Source organism: Eulemur rufifrons, chromosome 1, assembly GCF_041146395.1.
Source record: "Eulemur rufifrons isolate Redbay chromosome 1, OSU_ERuf_1, whole genome shotgun sequence".
NCBI lineage: Eukaryota > Metazoa > Chordata > Mammalia > Primates > Lemuridae > Eulemur > Eulemur rufifrons.
The window spans coordinates 30,402,044-30,419,112 of record NC_090983.1 but is presented as its reverse complement, the minus strand read 5'-3'; the positions used below and the strand labels follow the sequence as shown (position 1 = coordinate 30,419,112).

The following is a 17,069-nucleotide window of genomic DNA, read 5'->3' as shown; positions in this document are numbered from 1 at the left end:
CGGCGGAGGAGGCGGGGCGACTCCGGTGACCGGGAGCGCCGCAGACTGGCAGCTGCGGCGACTCCCCCCTTTGTGTCTGGTCTGCTCGGAGCCACTAGGAGTGCTTCCCGGAGGGGCGCAGGGTGTCTTGCTGCCCCGCTGCCCACCCCGCTCCCGGGCCACCTACATCCGCCCTCCCGCCGCCCCCCGCCCTCGGCCCGCGACGCCCGAGCTCCGCCCGGAGCCCAGAGCTGCGGGAGAACGAGGCGGCGGCGGCGGAGGCGGCGGCGGCTTCTTCGGGGGGTTGTGGTTCTCTCACAGCAGCCATTGACGGGAGAAGACGAGGCGTTCATGGTGGAATTTACCTCAGGCAAGATCGAGCGGCAGGAATAAAAGAGCGAGAAGGAGAAAGGAGCGCACCGGGAAGCTAGAAGGGGCAGCCCTCCGCACCCCCTCTCCGCCCGCTGTCTCGGGGAGCTCCGGGCCCTGCCTGCTGACCCCTCCCCCGCTTCCCACCGCCCCTCAGCCCTCCGCCGGGTCTGCTAGACCCTCGCACGACTGTTCCGCGAAAGCGTGGAGGCTATGGGCTTGTCCATGGAGGCAGGCACCTTTTTCGATCCAGTTGAGGAAGAGGATTTGTTCTCGAAATCGGAGTGAAGGAAGCACCGAAGCGAAACTTAAGGAATCCTGCTTTCCCGGAGCCGCGGGCGATGCGACTCGGGCCGCCGGGCGCCGCCGCCGCCCGCCCGGCTTCGCCCTTCCCGGCAGCCGGGAACTAGTTCTGATCCTCGCCCTCCCCTCCTCCCGACCCCATCGAATCCCCGCCCTCTGCCCCTCTACACCCTGGATATGTTTTCTCCCAGACCTGGATATTTTTTTGATATTGTGAAACTACGAGGGAAATAACTTGGGGGATTTCTTCTTGGCTCCCTACTTCTCTCCACGGACATGCGTTCAGTTTGGTGGGTCGAGGCACCCCGTCCTAGGCGAATGAACCCCTCCAGCCTCGAGAGAGAGAAATGAAGGGAATTTCTGCAGCTGAATAAGCTGAATAAGCTCTGCAGCTAGGTCCTCTCATCTGCCATTTGTCCCTTCAAACTGCATTGTAATACGGGCAGGCTAAGTCAACGAGAGAGAAGACAAGCCTCCTGGCCGTGTTTCTCCTCCCGTATCTACTTTCCATATTTTTTTTTTTTTTGCCTTACTGCTTCTTGGCTGGCTCAGGGATGACTTCCTCGCTGCAGCGGCCCTGGCGGGTGCCCTGGCTACTGTGGACCATCCTGCTGGTCAGCACTGCGGCCGGTGAGTAGCCCGGGGTGGCGCGTCTCGGCCACTTCCCCTGCGGGTGGCGTGGGAGGGAGCACGCAGAAGCCGAGGCCTGTGCTCGCCCTTCGCGACGCGTCTCCTTGAATCACTGTGGAGGGGAGCCGCCACCGGGTGCCTGCGCGTCTTTCCCACTCCTTCCAAGGAAATCACCTTTAATGTTTTTGTGTAGTTTCCTATCCCCACTCCCATAGTCCCCACCCCAACCCCCCTCCACGGGAAAAAAAGACATATTGGGTGTGGTATCTTGACATTTTTAGCTGTGAGGTAATGCAAGGATTAAAAATAATATTTTAATCACCAGTGAACAGTGTCTATTATAAGATCTTTGGGAACAGAGCTGAAGATTTTGTTTTAATATAAAGAAGTGGATTTGGCTTATAGTAAAAAGAACATCAACTAGGGAACACACACTGGAACCTTATTTTTAGATTTAGATCACTATTTGGGAATCCATGTTACTTTCATTATTCAAAAATGTTACCGAATGAATAGAATAAATGTTGAGGAAGCCAGAATTGTGAGATTCTTGATACATTGTATAATACTGTTTATCTTATCTGCTTATTATTATTGGTATTATTTTGTTCCCAAGTATTTCAGTAATTATATCTCCATCTTTTCAACCTGAATATTAGTATTTTGTATGCTTTTGGAATTACAATACTATTGGGCATAGAAGTATTTTGACAACTTTACTATTAGTTGTCTGGCATCTATTGGCTTTTGTGTCATTGAGACAACTTTGACCTGACATCAGACTTCTAGAAGATTTGACTCCTGAAAGTTCTTTGACATTTTATTAAAGCCTAAAGGGAAATAATAGTCATCCTTCCCTTTGGATATTTTCTTTTTAGTTCTTAGACACCTTAGGAAAAAACCTCACATGCCATTTGCAGTTATTTCTTCAAGCAGCCTTTGGTGATTTGTGTTTAGAAATTTTCATGAGTGAATTGTACATATAGTTTTTAAATTTGGTTTAGGATGGCAAATGGATTATGTTTTTAAAAAATGAGTAAAGAACAAAATGACACTTTCCAATTACTTTTTTCTTTTTATAAGTGTTTAATTTTCGCATTCAGTAAATTTCTCCGTGTCGTGTTAGACACAGAGGTTATTATTTCCATTTAAATATTTGCCGTGAGAAATTATTGAAAGAAAATTTGAAGTTTCTTTTTGTGCTTTTGGTATTGTTGATTAGTGCCTATTCGTGCCTATTATTATTTTTCTTTTCTTTTTTTAATTTTCCTCCTCAGCGTGAATTTCCAAGTCAAGTGCCTATTATTTATGATAAATCTATATAATTGTGTTAAAATAATTTGAACTTCTGAATTTATTTTGAAACTAATATTTTAATATTTTAATCATTGCAGTTCCTTTCAGAGTAAAGATGAGTGATTTTTTTCTCTAAATTTCTTTATATTGTGTTAGCTATTTAAATTCTCTAGCGGTAAGCCATGTGGTTCCTGTAAAATATGAAGAGAGTAAAAGGCCTTAAGCTTAACCAGTTATCACATGAGCAGAAATCTCAGAACATAGATTTTTCAGTGTTCTTTGTTATTCTTGACCTTTTTAGAATGTAGAGCCATATTTATAATGACATGCTCATAATTTTGTGATCAGAACTGATGAAAGTAAGCAAAAAAAACACTGATTTAAAAATAAACTTAATTTCTGTTTGGTAAATAAAATATTCTTAAAATAATGTTCCTTAAAAGGGATGCGTTAAAAGAATCACTGCTTCAAGGTGGTTTTAGTCTTTTTTCCATGTAGTATTATATAGCACCAGATGACAAAATTTGTGAAGCTGGATTTCAGAACTGTAACAATAATATTAGCTAGTGTTTATTGAGCCTTATGTGCATCAGCAACTATTCAAATAGCTTTACATAAATTTTCTTATTTGATTCTCTTGACAATTCTGTAAGTTATTATCATCCCCCTTTTATAGAGAGGGAAAGTACAGAGAATTTGAATAATTTACCACACAGTAAATTATGGAGCCAGGATTATAGTCTGCACCCTTACCTACCACATTAATGATAACAACAGCAGCAGCAACAACTTGTCCTTACTCTAAGTGGGTACATGAGATAGAGTAATGCCTTCACCAGATCAACCTTTGAAAAGAAGCAGGGACACTTACAGGATATTAGTACAGCACTGGTCATGCAAATGTCATGGTTCTGAATGTGTGAAACTTTGCCTAATATTGGACTGGCTAGTGCAGCTTCATTAATGCAAGGTGACTAGAGACAGCCTGTGTGGATTTGGGATACATAGATCCAGTGATGTAACTGGGGCTAGTGCAGCTTCATTAATGCAAGGTGACTAGAGATGGCCTGTGTGGATTGGGGATACATAGATCCAGTGATGTAACTGGACAGGTGCAAATAGTGCAGCTAAACAGGAAAAAAAATGCCAGAAGACTAATTGATAGCACATCCCGCTTTGGGATTGTGAATAAATCATTTCTTTTGAATCCTCCTTTCCACTTACCCTATATAGTTCTTGGACTTCTTAACTCTAAGGACTGTTGGTATACAAAAAAATAGAATTTATGAAAAAAAAGATGTGCTTGTTTGGTTTATACATGAATTCTTAATTTTAATAAGAGACTACAGCACAGGTATTATTTAAAGGTCAAGCTTCATATGTATTTGAAATAATTCACTTGACTAGATTGCAATTTTACATACATCTCTTTAGGAACACACACATTGTCTAAAGTGAGATTAATCTAGTGTAGTTAAGTGTTCTTGAGCAGTTAGTGAATATTGTTGAGTAACTAGAAATTTAGTAATCTTCACTTTAGTGTTTCTCAAAGTGTGGATTACTGCAATAGAATTTCCTGGAGTTCTTAATAAAATGCATATTTTTGGCCCTACAGCCTAGATGTATTGAATGGATCTCTCTGGGACCTATATATATGTATTTTTAAATTTAAAACCCAAAGGAGTCTCACTCAGGCAAGTTTGAGGACCATGCATTATATCATCAGTCCTGATTGTTTGAATTTATTAAATATGGTGATTCAGTGACCTTTTGCTGCATAATAATTGGCAACCACAAAATCTTAGTGGCATGCAACAATATGCATTTATTCTGCGCTTTGTGTTTCCTGGGGCCCAGGCTGGAGGGAGGGGTAACATTTATCTGGAGGAAGCTTGTGTCATGGCCTTGGCAGAAACACAAGAGGGCAAGCCCAACCCACTAGCACATTTCCAGACTCTGCTACAAGTCATATGGCCAAGCCTAAAGACAAGACGTATCAAAGTACACTTTGCCTATAATGAGGCTAATGTAATATATGGATGTGTAATACAATTGCGAAAGAATGAAGAATTGAAACCCTCAATCTACCACATATAATCAGGAAGATGGTCCAGAAGCAGGGCTTCTCTTCTCTTACCATTCGAGTGGGGCGAAGCTCTTAACTAGGCCTTTGCATTAAAATTATACAAACCGTAGTCTCTGCAAAGGCTATCCTGGCACATGGGATGATGTGGTGGTAGTGGTATTGATGTTGACGAGTATATGAAATGAGGGGAGAAAGATGTGTATTCCACACAGAGACAACATCTTTCTTTCATTAAAGGCCCACTTTTTTAACAGTGAAAGAGAAGAAATTGAATATTGATCTCCAATGGGTTAACTCTATAAAAAGTACTGAGTGAAGTCAGTAAATCAGTTAATTTTATAATTGGCCATACCACTTATTTTGTCACCTAGTCATATGTTACCTGCTGTTGAATATCAGTTTTTTGTACTTTGTCCTCCCAACTCATAATTGCTTCCAGAGGATAGTGTTCATATCTTAAATTGTTTTGTAATCTACTGTATTGGTATGTACATAGAAGATTTTTAAGAAGTACTTATTGAATGAATAATAAAAAGGAATTGGAGCCAGGACATATTCTAGGATTGCTTACTGACTCATATGATATATTAGTAATTTAACTTTTTCTTTGTACCAGTTCCTTCAACTATAAAGTATGTAGTTTAAGTGGTATAGTGGGAAGACTGCTGTCCTGAGTTAATGAGACCTAGATTCTACGTGATTCTGGGCAAATAGGTTACTTAACCTAGTTTTCTCAGTTGTAACATTATGGGGTTAGACTGTCATGTTTGAAATACAGATTCCTGGGCACCTCCCTAGAACTGCTGAATCCAAATCTTTGGACACTGAGCCTGAGAATCTGTATTTTTTGAGACAGGGTCTTGTTCTGTTGTCCAGACTGGCGTGGCAATGATGTGATCATAGCCTTGAGGAATCTGCATTTTAAACACCCTCTATCCCCCAACCCCCATAAATTTTATATACCCTTGAGAACTATTAAATCTAAGATTCCTTCTAACTCTCAGGTTCTACAACTTTGTTATTTCTACTTTTTGTGCTAATTGTAACTTGATCTACACCTTTTATTCAGTCAACATTGGGACCAAACATTTCTTATTTTATGTGTTAAGTAATGACTCAAAACCTTTTTCTCTTTAAAAATTAGCAATTTTTTTTCTTGCCTCTTCTTGGTCCTAAAGTTGATATATTATTTAATGAAAAAGCCTTTGAAGGCTTTGTGCACCCAGTATTACATATGTTAATTTAACCTGTATTTTTATTTATTTATTTGGAGTCAGGCTTTGTCACCCAGGCTGGAGTACAATGGTGTGATCATAGCTCAGTGTAACCTTAAACTCCTTGGCTCAAGTGATCCTCCTGCCTCAGCCTCCCAAGTAGCTGGGACTTTGGGTGTGCTCCACACCCAGCTAATTTAAAAAAAAATTTTTTTTTTTTTTTTGTGGAGATGAGGTCTTGCTACTTTGCCCAGGCTTGTCTTGAACTCTTGGCCTCAAGCGATCCTATGGCCTTGGGTTCCCAAAGTGCTGGGATTACAGGTGTGAGCCACCATGTAATGGTGTGAGCCTTAACCTGTATTTTTGTTTTGGCCATTTTAATTTCCTCCTACTTCTGCCAAAAAGAAAAATTGCTTATTAGTAGAAATAAGTGATTATCCTTTTAGTAAATTTGGATGAGAATTGTTGATGAAGTATAGATAAAGGGATTAGTGCTCAACTAAATTAGAGTCAATAACAATGTTTTGGTTTTAGTAACAAATTAATATTCCAGAGAGCCTTCAGATGGATAAATTGCATATGTTAAATTTCTGTCCAACAAAGAAGAATTGTATTCTGATTTGATTGATGTCTGCTGGAAAAAATAAATAGGGGTGCTATGGTATCTAGGAATTCATAATTTTGATCATCTTGCATAGCACTTATACATGTTGAGGAGATTCCCACATTAGCAAACTATTTTCCCCTTCTAGTTAAATGATCTAGTCTTGAATCCTTTCCAGAAGCAATGAAGATGACTTTATTGGTATTTTGAGTGTAGTAGACTTGAAGTTTTTTTAAACTTTTTTTTTTTGTCTGTGAGATGCAGATGACATCTAAGACTACTGTATTACAAGAATACGTATAATTTATGTATGGTCTATGTGGGATTAGAAAATAAATCTGTAATAAATGACATGAACATTTTAGAATTCATTGTCTTATAACCATTAGTATATAACATTCACTTGTTCTTAATTGCACTTAAGACAGTAAATGTTTGATAAGAAGTATTCTAGACACAGTTTATATTCAAATGTGCACCCACAGGAGCAGCTAGAAGGGTGGAGGGCATTAAGAAGATAGAGAATATATGGAAGGAGGACTGAAGTATCCAGTCAACATTCGGTAGTGCAATGTGCAGGTTCTTTTTAAAGTATTATAGGGGGATGCAAAGAAAAATAAAAAGGGTTCTGCCCCACCCTGCTACCAACCATTTCATGCCACAAGCATGAAAACAGAAGTTAGATCTCCTGCTACTTAAAGCAAAGGTATATACTTTATACATCTTTAGCATTGTTTTATTTCTTCCCTTTGCCTGTCTTTCAGGATGAGAAATTCCTGTTGGTATTCTGAAACATAGCAAAAGTAACTATGTTCTCGTGTGTCTTCTCACTCATCTCCACCCTCGGTTTGTTTGTTTGTTTGTTTACTTACTTATTTTTGAGACAGGGTCTCACTCTGTCAGCCAGGCTAGAGTATGGTGGGCAAATCATAGCTCACTGCAACCTCAAACTCCTGGGCTCAAGTCATCTTCCTGCTTCAGCCTCCCAAGTAGCTGGGACCACAGGCATGCACCACCAGGCCAGGCTAATTTTTCTATTATTTGTAGAGATGGGGTCTCCCTCTTGCTCAGGCTGGTCTCTAACTCCTGGCCTCAAGCAATCCTCCTGCTTTGGGCCTCACAATCACCCTCCTTTTATATCTTTCTTCTCTGTTAGCCTTCTTGAAAGAGCATTGAACACTCCTTGACTTCCATATCCTGAACTCCTTACTTGCCCCCTTCTCCCCACAATGTGTATTAGGTCAGCATTGACTTCCTAATTGCCAAATCCAGTTACCCTTCAACCTTGTTCTTTGACTTTTCTACTGAATTTGACAGTTTTGGTCACCCCTTGCTTGAAACTTTCCTCTTCTGTCTTTAGTGACTTTGCATTTGCCTGGTCCCGTATCTTCTCATCCTCGCTTCACCCTAAATATTTTTTTTTTCTTTAGATTGTCTTGAGTACACTTTTCTCTCATTGCTACACCTCTCTCAGGCTTTAATTATCTCTGAAAGTAGATGATTTTTAAGTCAAACAGGCAACCAGGATTGAAAGCTATAAAGATCTGGTTTCCTGCTTAGTGTTACTATTAGCTGTTCACTTTGGACAAATCACCTGTTTTGGTCTCAATATCCCCATCTATAAAGTGTGAGGGGGTTGGCCTAAAAGTACTTATAGTACTTTTGCTTATGAGATGAGGAAAGCTAGTGGTATACTTAGTTACTAGTAAGTGTATAGCACTTTGAAAGATATACTTGGTTATTACTAAGTACATATAGTGCTTTGAATTTAGCTCAGGTTGGGGAAAACTGTGGGGCATTCTGAAGTCTTTTTTTTTTTTTTTTTCCTCCCTCCCTCCCTCCCGGCAGGCCCTTTTTTTTTTTAATTAAAAAAAAAATTTTTATTATTATTGTTTTTCTTTTATTTTTTTGAGACAGAGTCTTACTCTGTTGCCCGGGCTAGAGTGCCATGGCATCAACCTAGCTCACAGCAACCTCCAACTCCTGAGCTCAAGCAAAGCAATCCTTCTGCCTTAGCCTCCCGAGTAGCTGGGACTACAGGCATGTGCCACCATGCCTGGCTAATTTTTTATATATATTTTTAGTTGTCCAGCTAGTTTCTTTCTATTTTTAGTAGAGATGGGGTCTCTCTCTTGCTCAGGCTGGTCTCGAACTCCTGAACTCAAATGATCATCCCACCTCGGCCTCCCAGAGTGCTAGGATTACAGGCGTGAGCCACCACGCCCGGCCCATTCTGAAGTCTTAAAAGCACTACTTTGAAAAAAAAAAAAAAGTAATTTAATCTTTTGTAAATACATTTATATCTTGATTATATATGTTGAATCAACACAACAAAAGTGTAACAAAAGGCTCTTTAGGTATATGCTTTAATGAAAATATAAGCATAATCTGTACCAAATATAAAGGGTACTTTTAAAATAGTTAGAATCCTAGAATTTTAGGATTGAAAAGGACATTAAAGTAGACTTTAAATGGTTAGAAGTTTAGTTAAGAAGGTTAGATTTCTACAATATTATCATTTTAATTAAAAATAAATAATGCGGCCGGGGGCGGTGGCTCACGCCTGTAATCCTAGCACTCTGGGAGGCCGAGGCGGGTGGATCGCTCAAGGTCAGGAGTTCGAGACCAGCCTGAGCGAGACCCCGTCTCTACTAAAAATAGAAAGACATTATATGGACAACTAAAAATCTATATAGAAAAAATTAGCCGGGCATAGTGGCGCATGCCTGTAGTCCCAGCTACTCAGGAGGCTGAGGCAGTAGGATCGCTTAAGCCGAGGAGTCTGAGGTTGCTGTGAGCTAAGCTGACGCCACGGCACTCACTCTAGCCTGGGCAACAAAGTGAGACTCTGTCTCAACAACAACAACAAAAAAAAATAAATAAATAAATAACGCCAAGGTCAATGTCAGCTTAGCCTTCGACAGAATTATATATTCTAAATCAGTATGGTCTAATTAATGACATTTTAACTTTAGGTTAGTAAAGTTTGGTGTTTTTTTTTTTTTTTTTATTTTTTATTTTTTTATTTTTTTATTTTTTATTTAATTTTACAGAATCAAAGAGTCTAACAGTATATCTTGTTAGATACAGTATGTCCTCATAATGTATACATTATTTCTTGTACAATGATATGAAATAATATGGGAAATATTCATGATAAATTATTAAGTGAACAGTGCAAGTTAAAAACAATAGTTTCATATTTTTTCCCCACCCCCCCTTTCCCGAGTCAGCGCCTTCAAGTGTTACCACTCCCCAAACGGTGCGCAATGCACAAGTTTGGTTTTTTTTTAAGCAGCTTTATTGAGACATAATTCGCATTGCATACAATTCAGCCATTTAAAGTGTGAAATTCAAGGCTGGGCACAGTGGCTCATGCCTGTAATCCCAGCACTCTGGGAGGCTGAGTTGGGAGGATTGCTTGAGGCCAGGAATTTGAGACTAGCCTGGGCAACAAAGTGAGACCCTGTCTCTACAAAAAATAAGAAAAATTAGCTGATTGTAGTGGCACATGCCTGTAGTCCCAGCTACTCAAGAGGCTGAAGCAGGAGAATGGCTTAAGCCCAGGAGTTCAAAGCTGCAGTGAGGTATGATCTAGCCACTGTACTCCAGCCTGGACAACAGAGTAAGACCCTATGTCTTAAATAAACAAACAAACAAATGGTGCTATTCAGTGGTTTTGGTATATGATTGACTTCTAAAAATTGTGGTAAGAGCTGTGGTTTTAAACATTTTCCAGTGTACAATTCAATGATATTCATCACATTTACAGTGTGCTGCACCCATCACCAAAATCTTTTTATCATGCTCAGTGAAACTCTGTAACCATTAAACAGTAACTCCCCATTCACTCCTTCTCCCAGACCTTAGTAACCTCTAATTAACTTTCTGTCTCTATGAATTTGCCTACTCTAGATTTTTCATATAAGTGGAATCATACAATATTTGTCCCTGTGGCTCTTATTTTGCTTAGCATAATGTTTTCAAGATTTATTCATGCTGTAGCATATATCAGAACTTATTCCTTTTTAAGACTGAATAATATTCACCGTATGTGTATACCACATTTTGTTTTTCCATTCATCTGTTTTGTTTTTTTTTTTTTTTTTTTGTTGAGACAGAGTCTCACTTTGTTGCCCAGGCTAGAGTGAGTGCCGTGGCGTCAGCTTAGCTCACAGCAACCTCAGACTCCTCGGCTTAAGCGATCCTACTGCCTCAGCCTCCCAAGTAGCTGGGACTACAGGCATGCGCCACTATGCCCGGCTAATTTTTTCTATATAGATTTTTAGTTGTCCATATAATGTCTTTCTATTTTTAGTAGAGACGGGGTCTCGCTCAGGCTGGTCTCGAACTCCTGACCTTGAGCAATCCACCCGCCTCGGCCTCCCAGAGTGCTAGGATTACAGGCGTGAGCCACCGCGCCCGGCCTCCATTCATCTGTTGATGGACACTTGAATTGTTTCTACCTTTTGGCTATTGTAAATGATGCTACAATGAACATTGATATACAAGTATCTGTTTCAGTTCCTGCATTTAATTCCTTTGGGTATATACCTAGGAGTATGATTGTTCGATAATATGGTAATTTTATGTTTAGCTTTTTGAGGAACTGCCAAAGTGTTTTCCATAGTGGCTGCACCATTTTACATTCCCACCAGTGATGTAAGAAGGTTCCAATTTCTACACATCCTTACCAACACTAGTTATTTTCTGTTTTTTAAAAAAATTATTACAGCCATCCTAATGAGTGTGAAGTAGTGTTTCACTATGGTTTGGATTTGCATTTCCCTAAATGATGAATGATGTTGAGCATATTTTCATGTGCTTTTGGCAATTTATGTATCTTCGGAAAAATGCCAGTTCAAGTCCTTTGTCCATATTCTATTTGGGATGTTTGTCTTTTGTTGTTGAGTTGTAGGAGTTCTTGTTGTTGAGTTGTAGGAGTTCTTTATGTATTCTAGATATTAATCTTCTATCAGATATATGATTTCCAAATGTTTTCTCTCATGCTTTACGTTGTTTTCTTACTTTCTTGATATACAAAAGTTTTCAATTTTGACGAAGTCCAATTGATCTATTTTGTTGTTGTTCATGTTTTTGGTGTCATATCCAAGAATCTATTGTCAAATCCAAGGCCATGAAGATTTACTTCCATGTTTTCTTAGAGTTTTATGGTTTTAGCTGTTAGGTCATAGATCTGTTGTGAGTTAATTTTTGTGTATGGTGTGAGGCAGGGATCCAACTTCATTCTTTTGCACATGGAAATCCGGTTGTTGAAGAGCACCAGTTGTTGAAGAGCACTAGTTGTTGAAGAGCACCATTTGTTGAAGAGACTGTTCTTTCCCCATTGTCTGGAGTCAGCACCCTTGTCAAAGATCAATTGGCCAAAGTTCTGTGGGTTTATTTCTGGACTTTCAGTTCTACTCCACTAGTCTGTATGTCTGTCCTTATGCCAGTACTATACTGTTTTGATTACAGTAGTTTTGTACTAAGTTTTTTTTTTTTTTTTTGAGACAGAGTCTCACTTTGTTGCCCAGGCTAGAGTGAGTGCCGTGGCGTCAGCTTAGCTCACAGCAACCTCAGACTCCTCGGCTTAAGTGATCCTACTGCCTCAGCCTCCCGAGTAGCTGGGACTACAGGCATGCGCCACTATGCCCGGCTAATTTTTCTATATATATTTTTAGTTGTCCATATAATTAATTGCTTTCTATTTTTAGTAGAGACGGGGTCTCGCTCTTGCTCAGGCTGGTCTCGAACTCCTGACCTTGAGCGATCCACCCGCCTCGGCCTCCCAGAGTGCTAGGATTACAGGCGTGAGCCACCGCGCCCGGCCTGTACTAAGTTTTGAAATCAGGAAATGTGAGTCCTTCAACTTAGTTCTTCTTTTTCTTTTCTTTTCTTTCTTTCTTTTTTTTTTTTTTTGAGACAGAGTCTTACTCTGTTGTCCGGACTAGAGTCCCGTGGCGTCAGCCCAGCTCACAGCAACCTCAAACTCCTGGGCTCAAGCAATCCTACTGCCTCAGCCTCCCAAGTAGCTGGGACTACAGGCATGCGCCACCATGCCCGGCTCATTTTTCTATATATATTTTTTTAGCTGTCCATATGATTTCTTTCTATTTTTAGTAGAGACGGGGTCTCGCTCTTGCTCAGGCTGGTCTCGAACTCCTGAGCTCAAACGATCCGCCCACCTCGGCCTCCCAGAGTGCTAGGATTGCAGGCGTGAGCCACCGGCCTGTTCTTCTTTTTCAAGATTGTTTTGGGTAATTGGGCCCCCTTATAATTCTATATAAATTTAAGAGTTGACTTTTCTATTTCTGCAAAAAAGGCTGTTGGAATTTTGATAGGAATAGTTTGGATCTGTAGATTGTTTTGGGTAGTATTCACATATTAATGTTAAGCATTCCTATCCATGAATAAGCAATGTCTTTCTGTGTATTTAGTTCCCCTTTGATTTCTTTAAGCTGGGCACAGTGGCATGCACTTGTAGTTCCAGCTACTCAAGAGGCCAAGGCGGGAGGATGGCTTGATGCCAGGAGCTTGAGGCTAGCCTGAGTAACATAGCGAGACCGTGTTTCTAAAATAATAATACTAATGGCCAGGCACGGTGGCTCACACCTGTAACCCTAGCACTTTAGGAAGGTGAGGTGGGAGGATTGCTTGAGGCCAGAAGTTTGAGACCAGCCTGAGCAACATATTGAGACCCTGTCACTACAAAATATAAAAAATATTAACTGGGCATAGTGGTGCATGCCTGTAGTCCAAGCTACTTGGGAGACTGAGGCAGGAGGATTGCTTGAGCCCAGGAGTTTGAGGTTGTAGTGAACTATGATGATACCACTGCACTCTAACCTGGTCAAGAGAGCAAGACTCTATCTCAAAAAAAAAAAAAAAAAAAAAAGAACTCTAAAATAATGATAATAATAACAACAACTTTCGGCAATGTTTTATAACTTTCATTGTTACAGGTGTTTCACCTCCTTGGTTAAATTTATTTCCAGGTATTTTATCCTTTGGTTAGTAAAGTATTTTAAATTTGTTGGACTCTATTCTTTGTTGTTATGGAAAATGATTTTAATATTTAAGCATTATGATTAATAGGTATTTTTAATTGTAAATATGTCAAAAATTTACTTATATATTTAAGACATTTAAATTTGTTACTAATGATGTAGTGATTTTTACTGATTTAACCATATCCATTTTGAAAAGCTGAGAGACTAACTGTAACTAATTACTAAATTTTTACTTTGTGGTACGTAGGTTGTTGAAGGGATTTTGATTGTTATACTTTATTGTTTAAACCTACACGAATAGCTTAAAGATTTTTGTTAGTAGGTGTTTTATTTCTTCCTCAGTAAGATAAACTGAAATAACTTTTGTTAGGATACACATGAAATGAAATAATTTTTATCAATATACTGGTCCTTAATGAACTATTACAAATATTTTGGGAATTTCTGTTGCGCCCTTATAGTTCAGATGGGATTTGGTATGTGGTAATCCCTGTTTAGTATATCATGAATTTGTTTTCTGCGTTTTGATTTCCTGTTTCACAATTGTACTAGTTGACAGGATTAGGCAATCTTGATTTTTTTCCCTTTAGTTAAAAAGTTTAAAGCACCTAAGAAATAATTCTGTTATTGACTCCTTGTCACAACACACTCTTTTGGAGAACATTTTGGATCAGTGATCAGTTGCTAAAAATGAAGAGAAGTTTACTATCCTTTAAATTTTGATATTTATTATACATTAATTTTATTTATTTATTTATTTTTCACATAACATTTCCCAAGGAAGAATATTATACATTAATTTTTCTTATACGTGTCCTTTTGTAAATTCATTTTTTAGTTTACTGGTAGTTCGTTTTGGGTGTTGCTCTTTCTTCTTCTGTTTTTGTCTTATAATTGGAAGTTATAATTGTTCTTTTACTTCCTCCCTATTCTTTTCGAGATGGGTACCATAAATACATATTTACATTGAAACATACAGGATGTTCTTTGAGCAGTGCAACTAATGGACCCAGAAGGAATTTTATTAACTAAAGAATTACAAGGTGTTGCCTAGGGCTTTCACAGTCTTTATCAGTGAAGAATAATATCATCTTGAAAGATGTGAGGTAAATGTGTGATTATTTAGCATCCTTCTTGAAAGGTGTAATAATTTAGTATCTTTTTGTATTCAGCACCATAACAGGCACAATGTTATGCTTCTGAGGGTGGCAAATGTAACCTAAGTAGTAGAAAAAATATATCTTTTGTGTTGTAATGTCACAAAATGTGAAACATATAAAGAGGAGTTGAAGGGTCATTTTGAGGTAGCTGTTAGTGTGACTGGGGTCTTTGTGAATGACCATATGATTTCTGTAGTGCTACTTTTTATGATTCCTTCTTTTTTTTCTTTTTGACATATCAAGGAATTGGCATCAGATAGTCTTCTGCTATCTAATTTGTTTTCTATGCCTTATTTTTACATATTCAGCACTTTTCAGAATTGGTAAGCCCTTTAATTTTCTTTAATTAGTGATACTAATAACGACTGTGGTGTTTTTTTTTTTTTTTTTGAGATAGTCTTTTGCTCTGTCGCTCAGGCTGGAGTGCAGTGGCTCAATCACAGCTCCCTGCAACCTTAAACTCCTGGGCTCAAGTGATCCTCTCGCCTCAGCCTTCCGAGTACCTGGGACTACAGGCGTGTGCCACCATGCCTGGCCAATATTTTTTACTTTTTGAAATGGGTCTTGTTATGTTGTCCAGGGTAGTCTTGAACTCCTGGCCTCAAGCCATTCTCCTGTCTTTGCTTCCCAAAGTGTTGGGATTGTAGGCTTGAGCCACCATGCCTGGCCAAGAACTGCCTTAGACATGGTCTGCCATATTTGTTTTTTCCATTTCACATTTTTGTTTCATGTAAATTTATTTGAAGTATTGAATATTTAACAGATGAAGAGGGAAATACCTATAGCAAATATGAGGCTAGGCGTGGTGGCTCATGTCTGTAATCCTTGTACTTTGGAAGGCCAAGGTAAGAGGATAGGTTGAGGCCAGGAGTTCAAGACCAGCCTGAGCAACATAGTGAGACCCTGTCTCCACAAAAAATAGGGAAAATTAGCCAAGTTAGCCAGATGTAGTGGCATGTGTCTGTAGTCCCCGCTCCTCGGGAGGCTGAGGTGGGAGAATCCCTTGAGCCCAGGAGTTTGAGGTTGAATTGAGCTATGATGATGTCATTGCACACTAGCCCAGGCAACAGAGTGAGACCATGCCTCAGGAAAAAAAAAAAAAAAGAAAATATGAAAAATGAGTAGAATATTTTTCTTTCAGTCAGCATGCAGTTGTATGTGAAAATATAGCAAATGTATGATAAAGTAAAAATGAAAGCCATAGAAAAGATACAGAAAATATAGTGAATAAAAGATATAGTAAAGATAAACTTTACATATTTATATTGCTGGCCAAGCAAGTAAAAGTGCTATGACAGCATTTTAAAATGTTTATTACAGTGAAGTAAATGATGGCAAAAGCAGCTTTGTTAATATTTATTTTTACATCTCAACATTTTTGCATTAAATATTCTAATTAAGCTTTTTATGTATATAAAATTCATTTAGGATTTTTTAGCCTAGGAACCTCAACTAAGTTACCACTCTTTTTTTTTTTTTTTTTTCTTTTTTTGAGACAGAGACTCACTCTGTTGCCCAGGCTAGAGTGCCGTGGCGTCAGCCCTACCTAACAGCAACCTCCAACTCCTGGGCTCAAGCAATCCTTCTGCCCCAGCCTCCCGAATAGCTGGGACTACAGGCATGTGCCACCATGCCCAGCTAATTTTTTCTGTATACTTATAGTTGTCCACCTAATTGCTTTCTATTTTCAGTAGAGACGGGGTCTCGCTCTTGCTCAGGCTGGTCTCGAACGCCTGAGCTCAAACGATCCTCCCACCTCGGCCTCCCAGAGTGCTAGGATTACAGGCGTGAGCCACCGCGCCCGGCCTTTTTGTACATTCTTGATTGAGTTTTCCTTTAGTCCTTCATACTAATAGTGTTTCCATTGAATTTTGTATCTAAGACCATTCTACTCATTGAGTATTTGGTATATCCCTATAAGTGATATCTTTTTTTTATCTTGGTGTTTTATTTACTTCATTATATTTATAAACTTAGCGTGCATCAGAATCACCTGGAGGACTTGTCAAAATGCAGATTTTTTTGGGCCTGGTCCCTGGAGTTTCTGATTCTGTATATTTGGGATGGGGCTGAAATTTTGCATTTCTAACAAGTTTCTAGGAGTTGCTGATTTTGCTGGTTTGAGTTCTGCACTTTGATATTTACACATAATAAATGTCAGTTTGAATGATGTAGGTTGAACTAACACATACTGGTCATGGATGCTATTCTTGGAACCCTCTTCCGTAACTCTGAGGTTTTTATGAAGATCTTTGAAAAGTACTGTGTGGCCAGGAATAGTGGCTTATGCTTGTAATCCCAGTACTTTGGGAAGACCCAGGTGGAAGGATGACTTGCACCTAGGAGTTCAGTACCAGCCTGGGTAACATAGCAAGACCCTGTCTCTACAAAAATTAAAAAATTAGCTGGGACTCG

General features: G+C 39.3%; 1 protein-coding gene across 3 annotated transcripts in view; it reads left to right on the top strand.

Annotated features, from left to right (window-relative positions):
• Positions 1 to 225: 225 nt before the first annotated feature.
• The window catches only part of BMPR2 (bone morphogenetic protein receptor type 2), a 129,741-nt gene continuing 112,897 nt past the window's right edge, over positions 226 to 17,069 (top strand). For all 3 annotated transcript variants that reach the window (XM_069484502.1, XM_069484470.1, XM_069484579.1), the window contains exon 1: positions 226 to 1,281. In XM_069484502.1, the coding sequence (XP_069340603.1) occupies positions 1,206 to 1,281 (76 nt within the window). In that variant the 5' untranslated portion in view covers positions 226 to 1,205. The remainder of the gene's footprint in view (positions 1,282 to 17,069) is intronic.